At 41.9% G+C, this 26174-nt stretch overlaps 1 protein-coding gene across 1 annotated transcript; it reads right to left on the bottom strand.

Annotated features, from left to right (window-relative positions):
* Positions 1–5074: 5074 nt before the first annotated feature.
* On the bottom strand, positions 5075–22097 carry gabra1 (gamma-aminobutyric acid type A receptor subunit alpha1). Its single transcript, XM_068744210.1, has 9 exons — positions 22018–22097; positions 19034–19140; positions 17561–17628; positions 16070–16290; positions 14659–14741; positions 13316–13459; positions 12804–12956; positions 5755–5957; positions 5075–5395 (listed from the first exon to the last, which is right to left on the bottom strand). The coding sequence occupies exons 1-9, from the start codon at positions 22095–22097 to the stop codon at positions 5075–5077; spliced, it is 1380 nt and encodes a 459-aa protein (XP_068600311.1).
* Between the last annotated feature and the right edge of the window lie 4077 nt (positions 22098–26174).

Below are 26174 nucleotides of genomic sequence, written 5' to 3'. Positions count from 1 at the left end.
CGTAAAAATGTGGACAGATAGAGCTTGAGTCCTGGAAAACACATTTGAATGTGAATATAAATGGGAAGACAAAAGATGCGTGTTTGCTGTAATGAGAGATGTGGAAGGAAAGACAATATGCTGATGCTATCACAGTGACCTCACAATGCCAGTCATTCATCTGGATGAAAGATTCTTGCCTTTGGCTGCTTCCTCCATCATTAGCCGATGCCCAGTGTTCCAACAGAATTTAGCGGCCACCTCATTTATATGAACCTGGCGCTGCGGTGTCTCTGGCGATGTTGCTCTGTATGATGAATACGATCGTTGTTTCAGGGAAGGAAGAAAATACCCAAGCATGACAAAAGGGCATGAATTGGAGGGAAATGGTCTTTCCCTTTTAACATATATGAGTCTACTGGCCAGCAAAATACAGATAGGTGACAGGGAACCTGCAATGTAATGGCGACTTGTCCATAGTGTAGCCGGATCCAGATAAGTGGGTGAAGTTGAGAAGATTATTAATTGTCTCATCTTCAAGAAAATGAATGAATGACAGGGAAGCAATCAGATCATGATGTAATTATTATTATTTAATTAGGATCTTTCTCTTAACCCAGATACAAAAACCTCCATCCAATATTGAGTGGGTAAACAATTGATTTCAAACTATTGGAGCACCAAGAGGGGCAAGGTGGCATAATGGTTAGCACTGTCACCTCACAGCAAGAAGGTTCAAATCCTATCTGAGTAGGACAACCCTTCGAAAAAAGAACAATAAATCATAATGTTAACATCGGCACAGACGGAGAGAGGGAGAGAGATAAATGAAAATACCTCCTCTGCTCTTCTGCCTGTGAGAAGCCAGTTTATTACATAACAGCTTAGAGCTTGGCAGCTCACATGCTTTAATGGAAACAACACACGTTCCCCTGCGCCTGAACTCCACTGGAATGGTGGGAGGCAATAGGAAAAGATGGAGGCTTGAGAGAAGCGGCGACCACAAGAGGAGGAGATCGCATGAGGAGGAAAGCAATTCGGAACAAAATTTAGATTCCAGTTTGAGAGATGGGGACTGCCTTTCAGAAGGAAATTAGGACAATCACTGATTAAATACTGTCATGTCACTCATGGCTTTATCATGTTGCATATGCTATAATTGATTCCCTCTTAAATGTGCAGTGCAAGAGGAACAACTGTCTCCTAAATCTATAAACACATTGTTTCTTAGCAAATTTTATTGTAATAATACTATTCAAAATATAAAGCAAAGAAGAAGAAAAAAAAGGCCTTCAGAGATTTTTCAGCTCCTTGCACAATAATCACTATGATCCAGTTTCAAGGCACTTTTCCACTGGATAATTATATATCACTCTGAAGCAAAGTCCTGAGATGACAGGTGGGACTGAAAACACAAATTGCCACGCTTGGGCAGGATGCTATGTGTCATGTCTGGTAATCGATAGCACAAGGAAATGTAGGTATAGCCACAGCTGTCTTTTCTTTTCTTTTTATTTAAATACTAATGCAGAGAATCAGATTCTACAGGGCCATATCATAACCAAAAGGAACAAAAGAAAACATTTACAGAACGTTAAGTTCCTCTACATCCATCAGAATGCCTTCGACAGTATCATTGAACAGCCAACACATTCTTGTGTACTATATGTAGGACTGTGAGTATACATTTTGAAGGTGTGTGTGTGTGTGTGCGTGTGTGTTTGTCGATATCCTGATGTGTACACTTTCACTGTAATTCATCTCATCATTATAGAACTTTTGTGCTTTAGAAATATTTTAATTTTTTGTACATTTCAGTGAAAATCAGAACATGGTTGGCTTGATAAAAATACAAGAACAAAATAACAAAAACATCCCAGTGGGTATCTAGGAATAACCAAGGAAAAGCAATTGCTTTTGGGAACTGCAACAGAACTCGCATAAACATACTGAAAGAAGCAAAGAGACTGATCTGCCTTAAAGTGTGATATTTACATGAATGTTCTGCATATGAATATGAAGATACAAGTTGGAAGCTCATGATTGCACTGTGCCTCATATTTTATATTCTCATTCGGTGGAGCAATAAATGTAGCAAAACCAGACTTGGCGCAAAGAAATAGGTGTGATCGGTCTATAGCATTTATTTAATCCTGCATGGAGTACAAGACCAGCTCAGCAAGGAGAAGAGAACAAGCCTTTCTGTCTCTACCTGGAATATCACTGAGGTTGGGGAAGTTAAATATAAACAACATAATCCGTTTATTGGAAGAATATTTTTACCTGCCTTCATTTTTTTTTTCCAATGACAAACAAGCTCAGGAAATGAGCAAAAACTATTATTAATAAGGTGATCTTGTTACAGATTTGCTCCTGGTTTGTCAGTCCAGTCATTTTATTGCATTAGCCTGGAGAAAAAGTGCAATCAACAATAAAATGCATGTCCCTTCATCTTCCATCAAATCCACAACACAAACAAAAATATAGATAATCCCCTGTTTCCATTGAATCCACCCTGTATACCCATGGTCGAAAGAAAAAACAAAAAAAAGCTAATGGTTTGCGGCTGATATAAAAGCTAAGCTGAGCAGAGAGAGACAGCGAGATAGAGAGAAAGAGAGAGAATTCTAAAACACAAACTCAGTTCGATGATGTGGTTCAAAGCTGTCCTTGCATAGCACGAAGCTGACGACATAAATGTAATGTTATTGTTCTTCTAAATGTGCAAAACGCATAACGATAGGTTGATAACACAAACGATATTCAGCATCATCTTACAGTTGTAGCTAAAACAACAGAATCAAATACTGTAGGCATCTCATATTTTACATATGCATACGTGTTTGTTTGTTTGTTTGTTTTCATGATAGTAAACACACATACAATAGATTAGAATTCAGATATCTCTGTACAAATCGTTGACTTCTTCCTTGACCATCTGCCTGCAGGTTACAACAGGTCCCCTTTGCACATGGTTGCAAAAGATGTCTGGTATTTAGGGGACATGTTAAGATATTGGTCATCATGATAAATGCAAACAATATAAAATAGCATTGACCACGCATCTCTTGCTTTCCCTCTGACTATAAAATGATCTCTTCTCCCCAGCACACAAAGCCCAGAGAGATTCTGCAGGCTTCTTTCATGCCTTTTGACTCTGTTCACTGCCATGTAAAATAGAATTTCAAACACAACCAGAACCCACAATAAAATACGATGCCCCCTCCCCCCATGCCCCAATAAAGGAATGTGAAGATTAGAATGAAATCCAAAGTTCTTCAGAAGCCACCATGAACACACAATGGCACACCTGCTATCGTGGGCTACTCCTAAATAGATCCGAGATGTCCATGCACAGGATGCAGATGGGACTGCAAGCACACAGCAGTTAATGTAAAGCTACAGTGGATGTTATCCCAAAGTGAGTGTCAGAGCCAGGTCCTACGGAAAGCCCTTGCTAATTCATATTGCTACATTAACAGAATTTAAAATGGACTGTTTAGTGTGCCACATCAGAGAAGAGGTGCGTGTGATTTTGTAAAGGTTGAAGTAAAAAAAAAAAAAAGTGCAGGCAATGATGGAGACATAAATGAAAGCATTCTTTTCATGTTTGTGTTTTGGGTTTTTCTCAGAAGAGGGATTAACGTCACGCTACAAAAATATATTCATCTGCGTCACTATCTTTGAACTATAAGACGAGTCCTCTGTGCGAAAGCGCAGTACCAGCTAAAGCAAAACAAATGACCGAGAACATCTTCTCTCTTCTTCCCTGCGTTGTCCCTATCTATCGGCGCTGCTCATCAGAGAGCGGCAACAGATGAGTCCAAACAGGCATGTGATACTGAAGGCAGTGTAGCTGGTACTTTCTGAGTGTTATGTCTCAATTTTCATAGGAAAGGAGACAAGTAGGTATGGAGGGGGGAATAAAACAATAAGTTCAGAGGACACAGTGTGGGGCGGTGGGTATGGGAAATACAAATGTGCCATCAATGAACAAAGCAGCTGTCACAACTTTAACTCTGAAGATGGAAAAGGCCCATCTCATACACCCCAACCCTCAGTGAGTTAGCAATGCTAATGGTATTCGGGGAAAAATAAAGAAGTACTTTAATTCTTAATGCATTTTGCGATTCAAAATTTTTTTTTTTTACATTCTTACTCATACTCAGTCTCAGTTTTTCACTGTTGATGTCAGCTTTGAACGTAGCTTTGAACGGAATGCTAACTAGGTGAGAAAAGGTCACTCAAACATGAATTAGACCAGTATATACTGGGTTTTTTTCTTTTCTTTTTTTTTTTTTTGGTAAAAAGTATTGTAAACACAACCATAAATAAATCAAGAAGGTCTTCTCTTGATGTTTTCAATAAACTTTAGTTACACTTTTGCCAAGCTTCAACATAATATTGACATATCTAAAAGTATAATATTTACAGTGTGAAAGAAAATTGATGTTTTCAATGATGACCACAGATATGAGTGATTTTTTTTTGCCCCTCCCTAAATAAATGGTGTGTCCACTGAGACATGTTTTATTGCTATTGCTGAAAACCCTAACACATTTTGAATGAGAAAATCAATCTCTTAAAATGTCTGCAGAACTGAAGATATTGGAGACTGAGCATAGCCTTTAGCTTCTGATAAAAAAAAAACTAAGCTAACAGATCATTTAAATCTGCATTTGCAATTATGTATACTAAGATGCCCTGTTCATGCATGCACACAAGTGTCTGTGATTCCATGTCAAAGTCAAAGAGAAAAATAAAACACAGAAACAAAATACTATTTAACAAGTTTGGGCCATGTGCAGGCATAGAATAGCAATCTTTTGCCTAAATATTTCTGGTAGCATATCCATAGAAGATCCAAGACCTGAAAATACCCTTCCAAAAGTTTGTATCATTCTTTTTTTTTTTCTCCCCCCCACCGCCGCCCCTCTATTTTGATTTCCAAACAGGTAAACATAGAAGCAACGCAGCCACTGGGATTCAAACCAGCGCAGACACCATATTTTCCTGGAAATAAACACTTTTTATGGAGGAATAAGAAAGATGAAAAATAAAATTCAGTTATATTTTAAAATGAATGAAACATGGATTAGTGCGGATCCATCCCCTGCAATTTAGGCTTCTTATTCAAGTAGGTCGCCCAGTAGACCAAGTTGAAGGTTCCAAAGAGCAGAGGGAAGGCTATTCTGGCAATCCTGTCTATCTTGCTCACGCTGTTAAAGGTCTTCTTGGCCTCCGGAGGTTTGGGCTTTGGCTCTTCCTTGGGCTCAGTTGGTGGTGGGGGGGCGCTTTTGGCAATAGTGGCCAATCCAGGGTCCCTTGCAATGTTGGGTGCGAAGGTTGTAGCAGTGGCAGCTGGGTAGGCTGTCGTGTTGTTCTTCTTGAGAAGGGACTCCTTTTTCTTCTTTTGCTAAATTTTAATTGTTAGGAGAGACAAGTGGGGCACGCATTAATGTGGTATTTCAAAATAAAAGCATTGAACTCAGAAATCTGTGAATCCATAATGGCCTACGCATAACGAAGGTACGAGTGTGGCGATTATGATTCCAGCACACTCACACGCGGCAACGAAATGTTCACTCTCCCGTTAAGAGTCCTTGAAAAATAGTTCCTTACTGTATATAGATTTAATGTGTAATATAATAATATAACATAATGTACTGTATGTGTGTGTGCTTGTTTGTTTCTAATTTTGCCTAGATTAAAAACAAACTGTTTTACATGAGGCTATTTAAAAGTATAAGTGTAATAAGGGGGCGCTTCAAATACCTTCTCTGGCACTACACTCTTTCCGTCCCAGGCGTAGCCCCTCTTGGTGAAGTAATTGACTGTAGCAAATTCAATGAGGGCCGAGAAGACAAAGGCATAGCAGACAGCAATGAACCAGTCCATAGCTGTGGCATAGGCCACTTTAGGCAGTGAGTTCCTGGCGCTGATGCTCAGTGTGGTCATGGTCAGGACAGTGGTCACTCCTGCAGGGAGAGATAGGATCAATCTGAGAATTCTGATCATATGTCAATCATTTGTGTTCCGTAAAATGAAAGATCTATAGATCACGTTTGAAACCAGAAATGATCAGAGCACAAGTGTTGCATGCATGTAAATTTCCAGTTGATACAATTTTTAGTATAATCCTAAAACCAGTGCAACCGGTGAAATCTATAAATGTAACAACCTTAGGCTATTCTCGTATGGAGATTTTACGGCGTGAGAAGCACTTTTTTACAGTTTTTGCAGATTGCGCTTTTTTTATTAAGCTCGTGAAAATAGAGCATTTGCAGCTGAATGATTCAGATTTACTCACAGATAACAGCTGGTGAACAAAACAAGGCAAACATGCCGCACCTGTAAATTTTCCCTAAATATGAATGTGTAAGCAGTGACAACGAAAAAAACACTTTTAAATAATGTGATACATTAAGGAGTGCGTATCAACCTTCACGTCGGCGTTTGAAAACTGAGACGAGACGTACGCCGCGGGAGAAGAACTAGGTCAGAGCGCGTCTGATAATGAGGTGCTCATCGCAGAACAGGCTACTGCAGATGTTTACACGCTAAACATCAGCTCAAGAAGCAAACAAGTCCAGTCTGTTCTCCAGGGAGCCAAAGAACAACCTTTTTCCATCCCACATGCACCAAACAGCTTTGTGGCAGGTTGCATTATCCTGGTGGTGCCTGTCAAAGTGACGTCCACATGGATGGCAGGATGCAAGGCTTCCCAGCAGAGCATTGCCAAAGTCAACACATTACCTTTGGTGGCTTGACTTCTTCTCATAGTGCATCCTGGTGCCATGTGCGCTACCCGGGCCATCTAAATGTAAATGTAACGCTGTTGCGTGTGTTTGTATCGTGTGTATTTACACACATAATGACAAAGAATAAACGATGTAAGATGTTTAAGAGCTATGTGATGCATGTAAACGTGATTCAGCAGACAAGGCCACCTTCTTCCATTACTCGGTGGTCCAGCACCGATGCTCATGCGCCCTTTGATGGCACTTTTCATGCATCGGAACAGTTACGCAGCCCCTTCCACAACAAATTGCAATGCACAGTTTATTCTAAAACATTTAAATCAGAAGCAAGATTAATTTCTTAAGTAATTTGAGCTACAGTAGCTTTAGCAGTAGTCTGTTGGATCGGACCACGTGGCCTACCCTTCGCTCTCCAAGTGTACTAATATACCTTTGGCAGCTCCAAGACTTGCACCAATTTTCAGCTTTTCCTTCATTGGACCACTTTTAATCACGATCATTACAGACCTGGAAAATCCCCAAAGAGCTGCATGGAGTCCACTAGACCTCGGAATGTTCACTTACTGCCTAATATATCCCACGCACTAACAGGTTCTATGGCAAAGGGTTAATCAGTGTTGTTCACTTAACATCAGTGGGTGTGGCAAGACAACAAAATCAAGTCATGTAAGTGGCTTCCAAACAGACACAATTGTATTCATGCAAGAATCTAATTGTCCTTCACACCCTAGAAAAACCATTAACCTTGCAGTCGTTGTGCTGTTGGACCCACCACCTCTAAGCAAGTGAAGTTGCTATACAGTGGTTACATATGCACCATTATTCCAAAGCCATTTTGTATTTTGGATATAGAGGATATATTTGATCTGAACTCCGTCAGCTAACCAGTTTCCTTCAAGTGGAAGTTACTGCTGCATATATATAGTACTGCCCCCTTCACAGCTTGGTCTCGGTATCAGTTTTGGAGTAAATACAGCATCTTGCTATTTCTATTTCGGTTGGAAAGCGGCACCGACATCAAGGTGCCACTGCTCCATTGAACATAAAAGCTCTCCCCGCGTTCATTCTATTATCGGGTCGCTGGTGCTAAGCGTCTGCTCTCTCTTCCTCTTTTGGCGCTGACTGTCTGATTGGCTGAGAACCTGCAACAGCTTGACATCGGAAGCAGCCACAGTAGGGAAGTGGTGTTCTCCTTCACGATCATTAAACTTAGTCCTGCGTCATCGGTTTAGGTTCCTTGTTATGTTAACACAAGGATGGGTCCAAACATCCATCCAACCATCCATCCGTCCATCCTTTGTCTTGAAGACAAGACAACCTCAATCGTCTCGTCTGCAGTCGCTCTATCTGCCTCGCAGGTCACAGGTTGGGGAACAAACAGATGACAGAAAAACATTTGGGTTAGGACAATATAGCTCTCTGCACATTATTACCTGCACCAAGAAAGTTGTGTTTTCAGTGCAGTCTGTTTGTTTTGTGTTCATTTGGCGATGTATTTGTCGACTGGACAATTGTTCATCAAAGCTGGTAGAGGAGTTGGACATGTGCCTTATATTATGGAGTAGATCTGGACATAGAAATTAAACTTTTCTTACTGTAAGAAAAATTAACACACACTTCTTGACAAATCGCCATGACACTTCGCAGAATGTTGGAGAGTGGCTCCAAAAATGTGATGGATCATTTAATTTTCATCACTGGAAATTGAATTCAGGTTTAACTTAATTAAAAGGAGCCTTTGGGTGACATGCATTCAACTGTCATTCTGGTTACCTACATTTGATTGTCTATGTGCCACCCCTGTTATGAACTGGTTATAACCCACTATTCACCCAACGTCAGCTGGAAATGGCTTCAGATCTTTCCAACTCTCAAAGGATAATGAATCACAGATAAAGGATGGACAGAAGGGATACAGTCATGGGAATGTATGAAAGCAGGTAATGAATGTGGGGAGAAAAGATGGTGTCACTCTGGTGGGTGTTTTGTTTGCCAGTACATAACTTCATTTGTCAGGGTCGATAAAGACAGCAGCACTGCGTATTACACAAGTCCTCACAAAAGTGCTCCAGTGCTTGGAATAGTATGCTCTATACTGCGTTTGACAAGATCCGTTGTCATGGAAACAAGTGTTCCAACTCCTCCAGCATATTAATATCCAAGACCAAAAAAATAAAAAAGACAAAACGATAATTCTTTGTTGAAATTTGGATTTTTTTGTATGTGAATATGTTTGAGGACTCCTCGTGTGTGTGTGTGTGTGTGTGTGTAGTGATAATCCTCCCGGGGAATGACTAGTAAGTTAATTCATTAAAACATACAGTAGTTTTAAATGACTCTATCTGACTTGCTGTAACTAATAGACTTGAAGCTTTTAAAGTCTTTTAATGAACAAAGTCACCGATGGGGAACGTTTTAACTGGATTAATTGTGCTGTAACTCAATTCTTAAGAGTCTCTCTAGTCAATTTAGAACAGTGTGCAAAAGCACTGACACTTGATTTATGTGATGCATATCTTCTAACAAGGTTTTTTGCCTCATTTTGCAGACTTGCTTTCACATAAACACACACGAGAACCAACAGGATGATGTGTGGGGGGGAACTGGGATAGTGCATCAAAGCAAACGTGGGTGAACTAAATTAGGGACGTGATGAATGTCAAGGTGAGGCAGCCCATTTCAAGGTGGGGAAGTCACTGCTGGAGGATGGGCTGCATATAATGGCTCATGTTTTATAGGTGTCCGAAAGAGTGAGGGAAAGCTTCTGGGATGTTGATTTAACATGCATCAGGGCAATTACTCTGAAATGCTTGACTGCATGAATGCAGCTGCAGGTTAGAAAATTAATCTCTTGAAAATTAAATACATGAATGCGCTTTGAGCTGAGCTATTTGTTTCTTTGTTTCTTAAGGGCCAACATTTAATCAGTATAGTTTGCATAGCCATTGTTTGTTTTTTGTTTTTTATGTCTAACGTGTTTTCCTTTTTGAAACCCCGTGAACGATGGCTAATAAAGGCTAATCGGCTACTGTGGCCAGGGTTAAGCCAGTGAATAATATACAGCGCTCAGCCATGGGATACCATGCATTTTCATGTACTATTCTCTACCTCCTAAACCAAATTCACATGTTGATTGGCAGGTAAGTTAAATAACTGTGCCAGCCCTACAGCTGTGGAAACTGTGCTATGCAAAGGCATGTACACACACACACACACACACACACACACACACACACAGTAACAGTAACAGAACAACATGCATTTCCATCTGCCCACAATCACACAATTGTGAGTTCCCTCCGACACACAGCCAGCATGTTAACACAGAGAACATTGAGTCCACAGACATATTGTAAATGTATAATTCATCTGTACACGTTTTCAAACTCCAATACATACACACATAATGAGCATCGTGAGAATACAAATAAATACCTTCAACCAATTGCTCCATATGAAGAGTGAAGAAAGCGAGCTATTCTTCTGAGCACTACCATCCGTTACAACATCGATATGGATAGAGAGATGAAGCGAGCGCAACATATCAGCTCCATGAGGGGATGTTTCTTCTTACTTTGCGTTTGGACTCCCAGTAACTAAATTCCAGTTTTCCACCACACCAAAGCAGCAAAAAAAATATAATAATCACCCTTTCAATTGGCACAATGACAAATAAGACAATTCTACCCACTGCTGTGTTTTAAATTGGCTATTCATCTACAAGGCAGGCTTAGGAAGACTTAGAACATATGACATAGAAATAAATGGGATTAAAAATGTGTTTCCAATGTCACATTCGTCTCTGTTAATGGTATTTCTATGCCGGGATTTGTACATCTTTGTTGGGAAATTTAGATGTTTCACATCAGCAGTATAGGAGACCAACAAATAGCACTGTCCCTTATCCATCCATCCGTCCATTTTCTTCTAGGCGAGATGTCCTCAACTGTCTCATCTACCATGTGATGGATTTTTAAAACTGTCAAACTGCTCCTGATGGGAAAATCCTCCAATAGAAATGCATAACATACAGATGTGTTTATTAACAAGACATAGCAATGGGGTGCCTGCATTTTCATTTGTGCACACATGTACTCTATACTGTATACTAGTAATACTGTATAAGAACTTCTGCATCAAGATAAATATGTGCACCCCTTTGTCCTAATAGCACTATACACATATATCAATGCTTTATATACCAAATAAATCATTGACGTAGAAGATGGCAATGAAAGATCCTGATAGTTTGTTGTGCCTTTTTAAGGCTTCATTTAACATGACAGCGTAGCATCCGATAAGAACAGGCGCATTCATTTGCTGTCTCAAATTATGCATGTTAATCAAAGGATTGACCTGGTATACGGGGACAATCTGGTTCTCTGTGTCTTCATGAAAGTGCACACATGTGCTTATTCAACTGTGCGTGCATGTGTGTGTGTGTGTGTGTGTGTGAAGTGTGCGCATCTGTGCGCATGCTGCACGTATGTAATCTCATGAAGCCGAACCAGCAGCGATGGCATGAGGGACACACACATGCCCTAGATAGTTGTTTGAATCTAATCTAGGCCATCCTCCCCCCCCCCCCCCCCCGACACGTGACAAGCACTGCAGGTAGCTAGCTGTGGTGCAAAGGCGTACAGTAAGCTATGTAGCTACTACTTGAGGACACCAAAACACGTAGAAGCGATGTAATAAAATAAAGCTGAAAATGGCAGCGCTCCATAAACACGCTACGTTTAATGTTTTCTGCTGCATCCATGAAAAGGAGAGATTCAAAAACAGAGAGGAGGAGAAAGTGAAGAAAGAGAGCAGGGTGAGGTAACGGAAGGACATTCTGGTTTGCTGCTGCCACAGACCATGCTACAGACGAGCTCGACTAGAGCTTTCTTTTTTTAGGCATTATTATGTAAGCTCTTTTCGTGACAGACAGACAGATGCACGCATATGTAGACACACAATTCCAAATGCATGCACAAACACACGCACACATTCACGTACACCCATACACACACACACACACACGCACATGTCGACACATTCAGAGTATGTAAATAGAATTCCCACTGAGCCTTGTGTTTGAAATTCAGTCACAACTGATTAGAGCTCACATGCTGTCTATTGCTGGAGAGACAAGGTTGAATATATATTTTTTTCAATCATAAGTGTGCCCAATTTTTAAATCATTCTATTTTAGAATTTAACAAAATTTTAAATCAACAGTTTGACATTTTAAGATATGTTTATTTGCTTCATTGCTGAGAATTACGTGAGAAGATTGATACCACACTTTCATCACTGTGAGGTTGCTAGGCAACCAGCAGATATCAGCAAGTCACTGCATTCAGGCTCAGCAAGATATTGTCACCACATGCTGTCCCTTTCTTTGTGTTTGTTCTATTCATTTCTGCTAATTAGAGTTCCTGTTAATTAGTGAGCTTCAGTGTTGTTTCTATTCATGCACTTTGGTTTTCTTACAGGCCTTTTGCTGTGCTAAGCTAATTGAGTTCATAATTTATTTGTTTTTTTAAATACAGTTATTCACCTAATTTATTTTTTTTATGTGCTTGATTTGTGTCCCAGGGATGCCATCATACTCCTTGCTTTACTTTGATTTTTCATCTGTCACCCAATACTTTTGTTCTGGAAACTAAGAATTGGATTATTCAAGCAAATTAAGATGTTCTATTTCTGCTGTAGGCTATTGATGACATTTTCTCAATTGTAATGCAGGAAGAGCAGAGTATCTCACTGTTGCTTCTAGTTTATTCAAAATGTCAGATCTATTTCACTTTTAAACTCAGTAGGAAGTCATTGTTTCTCAAATATCTTGAATAATATCTTCAAATTGGTCTCAAAACTGGGCATATTCAATGTGTCAAGTCATATTTGACAGTTTTATATATATTTCTTCCTTTTTTTCAGTTGTATGTATTATACCTTCAAGTAGCCCAATTAGTTTAATGCTTGATTGAGTGCCTGAAGCCCTGTCATAAGTAGACAGCTACAAAACATTCAGGTATTTCCACACATGTTTAGAAGAGAGGAGACGAGACAACTCACCAAAGACAGTCCTTGCAGGGACAGATTCTCTATTGAGCCAGAAAGACACCTGGGAGAGGATGACTGTCATGATGCAAGGTAAATATGTCTGGATCACAAAGTAGCCGATTTTCCTCTTCAGGTGGAAGTGAGTCGTCATCACAACATACTCTCCTGTGGTCAGTCGATGAAATGGACAAAAGTCAGAAAGTAAAAATATTTGCCCATCCTTGCATGTGTGTGTATTTTTTTTAGGTTGTTTTTAACTGTACATACTTTGTTGTGTTTTACCATTCAGTTTCAATGTAGCTGAGATTTATTACAGCAGTGATGCAGTCAATTAATAATAATAATAATAATAATAATGCATTGGACTTATATAGCGCTTTTCTAATTAATTTAGGCCACAACGATATTATTAATGCAATCATGTACTGTACGTATTGACCCTGAGACTTACTGTGTATTGCAGTGTGAACATGTTATTTTACAGTACACTGTAAGAGCCCAAACTGAACCAAACTGAAGCCTACCTGTGCTGGACTGGACCACACCAGAATCCACACTCTGCCCCATCAGATCATACTGGTTTAAACGGGATCCATCCTCTGCCACCACCACAGACTGAGCAGCCCCTCTGGTCCACACGTACACCACCTCTGCCCGAGTGTAAGCATCTGACAAGGATGCACAGAGTATAAACTTATTTCAATTGCTGCTGTTTTGCCATGTTTTACATTAAACGTATTAGTACTACTGTTGTTGATGTTGTTGTTGTTATCATAAAGCAGCTGAGGTAGAAACAACAGACAAATCCAATTGACGCAATCCATTTATATATTCCAGTTTTGCCTCACCTCAGCTCATGTTGTCCTCTCTTAGCTAGCCCAGTCTATGCTCGTCTAAATTCTGTCGAACTCGCTTTCTAGGTATCGTATCCCCTTCTTTCACCTTGGTAGGGTGACATGTGTGTTGCAACTCATCTATTCCTTTCGATTATAAAAGGTCATGTTCTTCATCTTCTGATGGAATTTTTGCCATCTTAACATAGGATGAGATTTTCCGTGTCACCATCTGGTGTCATTTTATTCCTGAACTTTAAAGAAAGCAGACAAATGACATCCCAACAGGACAACATGACTTTAAAACCATCAAGTCTTTCATTTCCTCCGGGCCAACCAACATGTCAAAGCTGCGGAGTGACTCGCTCACTGCAGAGGAAAAGATGGCTCGCCGCAGACTGCAGCATCGGGAGGAGAGCTCATCGCTGAAATATTTAGGGAGTGTGTCCAAGTGAAGGGGGTTGAGACGCGATCATTTCCCTCACGTTGTGCAGCTGCCTAAGGACAAGCACTGAGACAGTGTGACATTCACTCTTCTATCTGTCTCACTAATGCTGCATCCTTCCAGCCTTTCTCTCACTCCTCTTTGCTTCTCTCTCCTTTCCTCTTGGCTCTGATTCTCTGTTCATTTCCCTGACTTCCATCAGCCTCTTGTTACTTCTTGTCAATAATCATACAGGGTATAGTAGTAGTAGTCGTAGCTGTCAGCAGCGAGCAGCTGGTGTGATGCTCTGGAAATATTACAGAGTGCACTGCTTTGGATAAACACAGGTCCTGCAAGCTGCATGGGTGCCAGAGCCTTGCAGGACCTGGCAGGGTTGAGCGGGAGACAGAGGGGCCGCGCGGGGCAGACAGCGCCTCTGGGAAAACAGCTGTCGTCCCTTATCGGGGACGGGCTCTGAGGTTACGCTCCCAGTTGAGGGAAGTATGGTGATAGCGTATAAAAGAGCCACGTCTGACTCTGCTTGGTGTCTTCGTGTGGATTTATGCACATGCATGTAAAGTTGTATGTGCACACACACAGGGCTACTTACAGCTGCCAAACTTCAGTGGACATGCATGGGCATCCATCGGGAAGTCTTCCAGGTGCATGGGGCATTCGGCTCTCACTGTGAGCCTAGAGAAATCCACAAAGACGTGGACAACGAATAGGAAAGCCGCAAGGAAAATAGGAGAAAGTCAGCGTGTGATTAAGTCAAGAAGCAAGGAAAAAGGCAGCAATGCTAGTGGAGGAGTGAGGAAGAGGCATAATGAAGGCATGAGAATGACATCTCAGTGAGACACCGGGAACATACAGACATACTGTCCTGATCCTTTTGAAACTGCAGACAATTCCCCCCCCCAAACAGTAGAAAATCTGGTACTCTTAGTGACGGATATCTGTTTCCTGACAGTTTGGTCTACCCTGACACACGAATCTCTCATCCACCGCTTTTTTTCACTCATCTGTGACAGTAATTTGAGCCCCACATCAACCACTCCGCCCAGTAAACATGCTAAAACAAATGTGTTGTGATCCATGCCAAGAGTTGAGTTTGATTGGTTCGACCACTCCTGAATGGTCCGAGACACTGATCTGTCACATTGCAGTATTTGCCTGTATGTGTGTGTGTGTGTGTGGAGCGACTGATATGTTGGTAGCAAGGCATCTCAACATAATTTTACTCAGGCTGCTATTATTAAAGTCTCCCCCTCCCCCCCAACATTGGTGTTGACATGTGGTGGAACATGTGATGACCAATATAAATTCCATTGGGAGATCAGGAGATGCTCCAGGTCTGGAGAATATCCCGCAGAAATCCACCCCCCCCAGGAACAAAGGAACAATGGTTGAATCCAGGACCAAATGATCGAGCCAAGTCTTTGAAAGCAAAACCTCACACATTGCAGTTTTTAGGCCATCCTGCTATTGAGCTCATCCACCTTATCACCCAGAGACTGAAAATTGGCCAGAAGAATACTAGCGGAAGTCAGTTTTCACCTTTCCTCTCCTGGATCATGTATCCATGACTACCGTATCAATGTGGAAAAAAATGTTTTTGTAGGTTCTCATTCATCCATGTCGAGGTAAATCAAGAAAACAAAAACAAAATCAACTGAACTTGTTTAGGGTTGGCTGAAGATGTTTCACCTCTGAAAACTATTTTCCTTGTTTTTTGTTTTTTTTAAATATGTCATATGTTTGAGGAAGTTACTGAAAAACTAATGTTGTTGCATAATCTAAATATTTCATTTTAAAATTTAAATCATCTGAAATGTGTCGTATATCTTCTTTTCAATACAGACAACACAGACTTGGATTGACCCTATGTCCTTATTGTAAAACACTATGTGCACTGGAATTAAAAGCGCTCAATCAAACACATGCATGATTGGTATATGAGACTAAAACCCTTTCGGAGCATCAGTGAGATAGAACCAGTACAGTGGAACATGATGGCTGACCTCATGGTGTAGAGCAGCGTGCCTTCTTCTGTAATTCGCAGGAGCTTGTTCGGCATTGTCATGTTGTGAGCCACGGACTTCTTGCCGTTGTGGAAGAAAGTATCCGGAGTCCAGATCTTGCTGGCCATCAGGTTGTTGAGACGCAGAACGGCCATGGGGCCTTTGAACTTTAACCTTTCATCCTTCCAACTCTGTCTGAAGAACACATCAATGGTGTACTCCTACAGGTAGATGAAAAATACATTAAAAAAAAAGAATCACACACACTCTAAGGAAAGTGCCAAAAATGTTCACGGTTAACATTTTAGCTTGAGGGAAATTTCTTTTCTCTGTAACCTGTCATGCAAAACATCAAACAGGGGACAATAAATTGGGAGGAGATTTTATTTTGAAGGAAGCTAATGAGACTTGCTGAGAGCAGACTTTAATAGATCCACGTCTTTGTCCCACAGAGTAAAAGGAGCCAGTAAAAAAATACAGTTCAGACTGTTTTTCATTCGCATTGCCATTTTTTTTAATACAGCCTGTGTAAAATAATTAGTATGAACTGAAAGAGTGCTTCAAGGCAATAGAGGGGGATTTGCAAAGGCAGGGTATGGAAAAAATGTTGGTTAGCACTTCCTTCTGACTTCAACACAGCTGCATAATAGTCCTGGGCTGTACATCAGCCAGTACACTTAACTGAGGTCATGTCAAATAAAGTACACATATGTCATGTGCATCAAATAGTAGTCTTTTTTCCAAGTGGTGATGGAGTGACAACCAGACATCTGGATGAAATTAATTGGTCTCCGGTGCAGAATGCAGATTATACGATGCTCATATTGACTAGTAGATAAAATGAATATGGAAGGAAATAATCGAAACAAAATTTTTTTTTGTTATGGCCTTTCATTTCATGAAGGAATTTGGACATTTTTGGTTTGCAATCATGTCACCACACAATAGTGTTCATCAATGTGGCAGATTGGGTTTGAAAACACTGTTAAAACTTTCAAACCACAGAAACTCATTAAGTATGCCTGAGTTGCCACAATTTACAAGAATAAACTAATTCATGCAGTCAGCCTGCTTCTAGGTGGCCATGATAACTATGATTATTTAATTTATTTAATTGAAAGTTTTTTTGTTGTTTTTATGTTTCCCGATACAAGCCAGACAAAATATTTCTAATATTCCAGAATAACCAAACTGTTCCGGATCACAGCTAAGAACATATTTTGACATTCACATCAAAATCCCAAGTCATAAATATTTTTTTTTAGATGGGCAGGCATTCATGCAGAGTGGGATTACAAAGCAAACACCAAAAAATACATTTCACAGATCGGACAGTTGATATATTGGGAGTTCCTGGAATGAATAATCACATTATAATGATCTCACAGCTTGGGAAAGTGTTGCGTCCATGGAGGTTTAGGAGTCGAGAGGGGTGGATGAATGGGGATGTGAAGAAACCGGTGACATTTACAGTGGCGGAAAAGGTCTTACCATGTCATGGTCCGAAACGGGCCCAATGCTAGTCACGAAAATGTCAGTCTTGACTTCCGTTACACGCTCTGTTGAAGCAGGAGATTACCAGAGTGAGTGACTATCAGCGGCTTTCATTAAGCGCTAACTGCCTGCTAATATAAGAGCACCTGGCTATAGTGTCTGATCCTTGCATTTTATTCTGCATGATTCTATCACACATGCTCATAAACGTGGGAGAGAATGCACCTTCAGAACTTTGGACGTTGCTGTCCATGCTGGCAGTGGCTCTAATGTCAGCTCCCTTTACTTGACAGCAATTCAGTATTGTAAAAAAGAATTTTGTGAGGGTCATGTGGCTGCACTGGCTGATTGGCCTACGACTCACACCTGTTTTCTGCCTCTCATCCCAGACACACCTGAGGCTGATTACGACCGGCCTTCATAAGCCCTGCTCCGCCCGCTGCTCCCAGTCGGACTATTTTTCATGGATCGCGTCCCTGCGTACAGAACGTCTTTCTGCCGCTCCTCATCCCTGGGATCTGCCTTTGTTAGAGTTTTGTATTTTGAGCTTGCTTATTTGGTTTGTTCTTTTGGCTGTGTCTTTTTGTTTAACAAGATATTTTCGTTGGGCTCCAGCCACCCCGTAACCCGTGCGCAGCTCCGGGATAGTGACTCGGCTGCTGAACATTCCAGTAAAGCTTATAGTCACGTTTGTACTGTCTCCGTCCTCTGTTTCTTGGGGTCCTCTCGCACCAGTCCGTAACAAATTTGGTGCCATCCCATAACACTGTGAGCAAGAATGGGTCCGACGAGATTTAATTAGAGGGGTGTGTGGCAGAATCAACATATGTGCGCGTGATGGTTCATCCGTTGTTATTGTGAAGCTAAAATACGACAGTACGACTCGTGAATAATGCCAATCGCGACCCACAAATTCTTCTCCTCAGCTCCTGAACTTCTAAAAGGCCTGTTTTTTTATTTGCCTCTCTGTCTGATGCCTGCTGCATCACGACGTGCGATCCCCAGTGTCCTTCACGCACCGCATTATCTCACCTTCTTTTCTCCCATTTCTTCCTGTATATCTTCTTTTTTAAGGGGGGCGGGGGCTGGCTTTTCATCTTTCTGCCATTTTGTTTCTCTCTCTAACAACGGACAGCTGACAATACAGCAAAGAAGAGCGCACACAATGGGATGTCCTCCACAGTATGTTCCATTATGATTGCTTTATGACAGTTTGCTGCAGCAATTGAAGAGATATCATCGCTGAAAATCGCCTAACATTGAAATAAAGGCTACTTCTTTAACATTTAAGTGTGTTTGTATAGTTAGGTAGACAATAACTACTGTATATTTGTTGGAGTCATCTTAATGACACATGTATAATTTTATAATAATCACACACACACACGCGCGCACACAAATAAAAAGCGTCCGAATATTCCCCAAGTGACAAGTGTGACAAAGTGCATTCAATGACTTGGGAATACTGACCTCCCAGTCCCGGCCTGAGGCGATTGTCATAGCCATCCAGAAGGCTGTCTAAGATCTTAGTGAACACTGTAGTGTTATCTTTCTTTTCATCTGTCATGCCGTTGGGGCTGTGAAATTAAAGGAAAGAAAATATTTAAAGTCGTCACAGTGAGAGTCCAAATCCACCATGGAAACTGCCAAAAACGAGAAAAAACACTCTGAATATGAGTCAAATGAGACAAAATTGGGGACTCTGCTCTGTAGTAAGAATAAAATTGTGGGTCACAGTGAGAATAATTGATTAGAGGTGGACAAGAAAGAAAACATCCCATGAAATCAACTTTATTAATGTATCTATACTTTAAAAAAAAAGATACCGTTATGTTTGCACGTGTTATTGTCACTGGGATGAAAACCTGCGTGAGCACAGCACAGCTAAGCGAAGCACGCACACAACCACACAGGTACCCCTATGCATAGAGGAAAAAATAGTCGATTATTTATACCTCAATATAGTCTTTCAGACCAAAAAGCCCTGCTGAATGTGCTCTTTGAACATGAAACAAAATGCTTAAAGCCATGCTGGAAACCATCACAATCAGTAGCTGTGAGAGCAGAATTTGCAGCATCTCCACTCATAAATATTCCAACACATAAACAAGAATGCAGCCTCTAATTGCTTTTGGTATCGTGAAGGCACAATGTGACAAGAAAGTATGCATATGCATGTGCTTGCCTGCAGAAATAAATGCTCAACGACTTGGGGTCTGTGCAGACATGCAAGTATGTCCATGTTTCATGCAAACATGTGCGTTGGTTCTGATGACAATCAGATGAACGTCTCAAACTATGTATGTTCATAAAAGATTTGGTGTCCCCATTTTGGCAAAAAAAAAAAAGGCATTTGGAAGATTTCATGAAATATCACCAGCAAGTGCTGGTGAAATGAGCTCTGCTGTCAGAATTGCTGGAAAGATAGGGAGAGGTCAGCAAGATTAGTTAGCAGGGCCCATCAATGGGAGGGAGTCTGGGAAAAGATGGGAGGAAAGTTCTAAAGAAAAGACTGGAAAAGAAAGAAAAAAAAAAAGAAGAAAGAAATAAAAGAAAGCAGAATGGACTGAAGTGAAAAAAAAGGTTGAGGCCACTGCTAAGTGAAGCTGTGGAGCAGCGTTTAAATTAGACACGACTGTAGGATCTCACCCCTGCAGCACCAAAAGAGAGCAACTAAACAATTAGCCAAATATGGATCCATGCCACAAGCAAGTTTGTATTAAAGAGCTAAGGGGCATCGCTTTGCTCTCAATATCCTTCATATTGTTATGCTGATGCTGTGAAAATCATGCTTTTTTACGTGGCAGGTATGCATGGAATACTAAAATGACATATCTCTCTTTAAGATGAGACATGAGAGGAAGCTATATATGTGTCAAGTAAAAGGGAAGAAGCCGGAGAGGAATAAGCTGCTCTGGAAGAATACACATGTTTATCAGCCAGGAGTCACTTCATCATAAAATATTGTACACCATCCCCATCTACAGGTCATCTGAACAGCAGCAGTGCTGAAGTTCACACGAAGCCCACCAGTGTCTTTATCGCATCCTGTCTCCGTGGCTACAGATGTGTCGTCCCTCTCTCTCTCATCACTGAGACATTTCTTTATATAGGAATTTTGCGTGTTGACAGTACAACATAATAGTCCTGATTAACATGTCTTAGTCTCAATCCCCCAAGCTGTACACGTGTGTGTGTGTGTGTGTGTGTGCGGGGTCTGTTTTCGACTTCAAAACGAGACTCAACTACAGTAAATCTTTGGGTGATAATTGCTTTGCAGTTTGCAGTGACAGCTCCTCACAACGAGATCAGTGCATTTCTCTAATGCGCTAAAGCCGGCACATTATGCTGTCCGTCCCCTCAACGTCTAAAGTTTCAGCCGCAATTAATCCTTTTGATAAAATCAGTGCAAAAAAAAAAAGACACGCTGCAGTGCATCGTATATTCTCCATCCACGCTCAGCATGTGCTTGGGCCGTGCGAGAGGAAATGTGCGCCGTGTGGAGGTAAGCGTTGGTTTTTGTTTTGTAGATTTCTCCACTGAGAGAAAAGCAAGCCGGAGCCATCTCAAAACATCCAGATTCCACTGGCAACGCCACTGAATTATTCACCAGGTTCAGAAAAGCCCGATAGCTTCAGGCTCCGTGGGAAAAACCACAATGGTATAGAATGACGACAATTAAGTTGCCTTGTTTTGATTGTAACCTTGATGTTTATCCAATCTGCAGGTTTATTTACTGCAGTGCATAATCCCACACCTATCACTAATCCAAGGAGTGGAGTCAGATTATGGTGCTTTGTGGCATGCTTCACATACATGACCGTCCAGCACTTGAACCGCATGTGGGAATTTGCTATCGTATGACAGTGGATCTCATGACTCTTATCATTCGCTCTAGGCTTCTTGTTAGGTGACAAATGGATGCTAAACCTCTAACAAACCCCATTTAGTCGCCGGGGGCGACACAGATGTCAGGCCATGACACCAGTGAGTCAAACATAACGGTGGCACTGAGGTAGCGTGACTTGGGTCTATTTTGGGCTCCACCTTCTCTCTCTCCGCATCGTGCTTCTCATTACTTCAATGCAATGATGAGCAAGACGGTGTCCTGTGGGGAAGCCCGAGTTACAACTATGGAGAATACGCTTGAACAGAGTGTAACCCCATAATCAAAGCGATAGACAAGAGGACAGAGTATCAGCTCAGTTGATTCACCAATGGGTGCTCCCAAAGCTGGCTGACTGCCTGATTTTCTGACATCTTTACTAGCCGGTTGACCATTTGGCAAGAACTGAGAGGGCATTAGAGGTAATTGTCCTTTTCAGGAAAACTGCATTCAGTGTTTTCTCCAAATTCAGTCATTCCGTCATCATCCAATATTATTATGCAAAAAAAAAAAAAAAACCCAGACCTATTTGTCTTTGCACATGTATAAGCCAAAATGTTCTCCTTACCTTTTCCCACCCAGTACGCTGTTGGTGGCAAGTAGGCAAGCCCACAGACACAGAAAGGCCATCCTGCTCTGTGCACACATTGCTGCAGAATGAGGACCTTTCACTGTTGGAGGTCAAAGAGAGAATGGATGTTATCACCAACTGATTTGAGCCAACGGTCTACGTCATCCATCCCAGGAGGCCATCAAGTGTGGCCAGACATGCCGCTCAACCATCAATGTGACCTGCGAGGGAAACCGTGTTCCTATAGAAATTATTTTATGTTAGCTTTTTGGTCCTGCTTGGGGATATTTCTCAAAATATTCTGAGCTTTCTCATATACACGGGCTCGGCTCAAACCAAACGGCCATGCCACATGGCCATTTAAATTCCATTTAACATGCGGAGCATGCTGCACATCATCAATTTAGAAAAAAGATTTCACTTCATCGGAGACACGTTCTGAGTCTAAAGTGAGCACAGCTGCTCAGCTTTTTTCGACCGTCGGTGCGCGTCTGTAGTGCATCCTGATGAGGAATAAATAACAAGGCAAAGCATCATCTAACCGCACAGCACCCTCGCGCGTGCGAGCTCGTGGCACCTGTGCACGCCCGCCTCTAATATCCTGAAATGAGAAATGCGGTATCAAACTAAAGCCCCTGAAAGACGAATATCTGCGGCTCAATCATGAAGCTGTATGATGTCAGCCGGGTCGTAAAGTGTGTGTACGCGTTCCATTGGTTGGCACCGGCTTGATCAGTGCGCCCCATCATGAGAAGACCTTATTTACCAATAAGAAAAGCCTAAATCCAACATCTCACAAACGAGCACAACATCCTGCTCCACAGACACAGCCCCATCTCGAGTGCAATAGCCTTGAGCCCTTTAACGCACGGGAGTCTGGGACAAACGATGCTCTATGAAAAAAAAAAAAAATCAAATCAAATCCCTTGATTGACAAGGATTTGACCAAACGGGGATGATGCAGATTAACGAATGGAGGAGAAAATCCCGCACAAGCACACTTCGCAAGTTATTCAGAGGAGATGTCACTCTGCCCTGCGATAGGCTGTGTGTATGTGGGACACGCACGCAACATGGCATCCCGGTATAAGGTCGGTCTAAAACGCATGACAAGCGATCCAATCCGTGCGTGGCGGAGTAATTACGCAAATGTGCGTCGGTGCTGTTTTATTATTCGGAGCGCAGCTCGCAGGGCTGAATCACACGCAGCTCCTCCGTGACACGCACACACGCACACACACACACACACACGCAACACATAACATCACACGGCTCTTGTATTGCCTTTAAATACTCCACAAAAGGTCCAAATGTCGACTACAGTCTTGCCCTTTTCTCCCAAACCAAACTCGCCTTCCGTGGAACACAAACCTTCCCGTCCGATAAACCCGAGTGATGCTCTCCTCTCCTCTCCTCTCCTCTCCTCTCCTCCCTTCTGTCTTGAAACGCGAGCGTGATGGAGGGAATCACACTCACAGCAAGATGACTCGAGGTATAAATATTCCTTGTCCGCTGGTTGTATATCCTGTAACTTTTGAGAATATCTTTTCTAGGCTGGCCGAATGAGAAAACAAACTAATCCTCTGAGGTCTCAGATGTGACGATTCTTTTTTTTTTTTTTTTTTTAGCTTGAGGCTGGAGAAACGGCTGCTGACGATATGCGCATGGTCTCTCTCACTGTTCATTGGTGGTGCGGTGGCGAGTTGAACTCTCTCAGGCTTGTCAGCAACAACCCCAAAAAATAAATGTTCGGCTAAACTAACAAATATCGTCCATATTGGAAGGTTTCCATCAAAAATAAAGAGCGCATTAGTAGTGGCTGGAAATAAAACACACAGGAGCGCAGAGCATTTACATTTAAACAGGCTGACATTAAGTCTAAATATAATATATATATATGGAGCACAGCTTTACTGATATCGCCCTAATCTCTTTTCTGAGGTTGCTAAATAAAGAAATCATCTCACATTAAATCACTTGTTCTCTGTCTGAGTGACGGATTCCAACGCGATCGTTAACATTAAAATGCATAATAAACGAAACGCGCGACCAAAGAGAGCTCTGGAATCCTAAACACGAGAGCAGAAGAAGCATCAGTGGCTTGCATGGCTCGCGTACGTATACGCGCGCACAGACGCAAGAAAAAGGACACCTCCAAAATGTAAGAAATGACAATTGATGAGACAAAAACCTTTAAGCCAGCGTGAATAAAACAAAGAAAGCTCCTCGAACTCACCGTCTCCTAAATGCCTGCGTTTCGCATGGAGATTTCAGCACCGCGTCTCTGTTTACAGGCGAATATTCTGCTGCTGCGCGCACCGCTCAGCACTGATCCAGAGAAGGACGCGGAGCGCGGAGCTGCGCGCATCTGCAAGGGAGGAGGGAGAAGAAAAAAAACGGGCTCATGATGCCCAGCTTATATTTATGTAGTCATCTGCGTATTCCGAGTTAAACTACAAATCAGAGGACATTTTTATTTAAGGTTTTTTTTTTTGTTTTTTTTTACCGCCGCAGACTGCATCAGGAGGCATGACAGGAAATCAGGGACATTCTGAGTTCATTTCTTTCAGTGTAATTTCATGATTGATCAATATAAACACAAGCTGTTGCTGCTGGAAGGCTTTTGATTGAGGAGCAGCTCGTTTGAAACAACAGTTTTATTTTTTTACTGTGGGTTTATTTAAACAGAGCTGGCAGCGTGAGTCACGTCAGTCCGGTCTGCAGTGCAACGCGACGGCGTGACAGTGTGTGCGTGTGATCGTGCGTGCGCGAATCCATGACTTATTCTCTCTATCTTCATAACCTGATGCTTGCAGGTGCACGCGCTTTATTGCTTAGAATCGACGCCGATACAAAGCGGGTGAAACATCACTGCAAGCTGCTTGTCTGCGCCACCGCACGTGACTCGATTCGCCTCGACGCGCGCGCGCGCGTGCACCGGCTGCGCGCATACATAACCAACACGTGTCCGCGTGCGTGTCGTGTTGTCGCGCACACCCGACATGGTGGTGGGAAGGAGGAAAAAAGTCTCCCATGTCTGCCCACACATAATATCTGAGAGGGTGACGTGTTCTTTTTTTTTCTTTTTTTTTTTGCTGATCACAGCAAGTGATCAATTAAGTCGATTCCCCAGTCAAGCAAATGATGACGAGGGGCAACTTGCATCCCCTCGGGCTCATCAGGGAGGAAGGATTATAGATGGTGAAGTGAGGTGATGTTTGCGTGCAGCGCTGAGCGGAGAGAGATGGATGACGGTGATTTAGGCGAGAGACGTGCGCGTTATGGGGAAATAATCTCTCGCTGTGAACGTTGCGTTTGAATCTTAACAGAGGGGCTATTTATGAACTCCGCCCCCTCTCTGGTTGTGCATCCATCATGGTTTCTGTGGGGATCTTCTTCTTTTTTATTTTATTTTTCATTTCTGAGAACGTGGATGGATTGGAGGATGTGGCCTTTGACCTTTTAAAGCGAGTTCCTTCACATCATAGGTTTATATTGTTTCCAAACCTGAGGATGTTAACCCTCGTTTAAGATCAGGTATATATATGCACTGGTGCTCACATAGTGGTGAATTTCTGAGCACTGTTGCCTCACAAACTGGGTTGTGTTAATCCTGGGTATGAACTCGTCACACAGGGGACCTAACAGAAGGGCAAATCTGCAAATCATTAGCGTAAATATCAAAGCATCTATAATGTGATGAAGTATATGCAGAAAGAACGCGTGATGGGTACCAAACTGACCTCTGGAGCAGTAGAACATGATGACTCATGATTAAATGCAGGGATACAAAACATCTGGTTTGATTCTTTGCTGCGACAAAAAATAAATATGTGCAAAGCTGCACCGATAGTCGTAGACGTACGACGGTACGACTTTACGACCGCGCTGATTTGTCTGTTTGCAACATGTGCGGCTGCGACATACCGGAAAGCGAGCGAGCGAGCGAATCAAGTGTACGACAGTTTCTGCGGTCCCACCCACGATGTCTACCAAGAGGAAAGCGTCTCTTTCTACGCCTCAGTTACAGAATCACGACGCGATTGATTGTATCGGAGGCTCAAGCAAGGTCAGAGCACGACAACAAGGCATGTCTTCATCAGCAGCCTTTGAATGATCATTGGGGACGTTGGCAGTTTGACTTATTTCTAAAT

The sequence above is a fragment of the Brachionichthys hirsutus genome, chromosome 10 (assembly GCF_040956055.1).
Source record: "Brachionichthys hirsutus isolate HB-005 chromosome 10, CSIRO-AGI_Bhir_v1, whole genome shotgun sequence".
NCBI classification, from domain to species: domain Eukaryota; kingdom Metazoa; phylum Chordata; class Actinopteri; order Lophiiformes; family Brachionichthyidae; genus Brachionichthys; species Brachionichthys hirsutus.
This window is presented reverse-complemented; position numbering and strand designations above follow the sequence as displayed.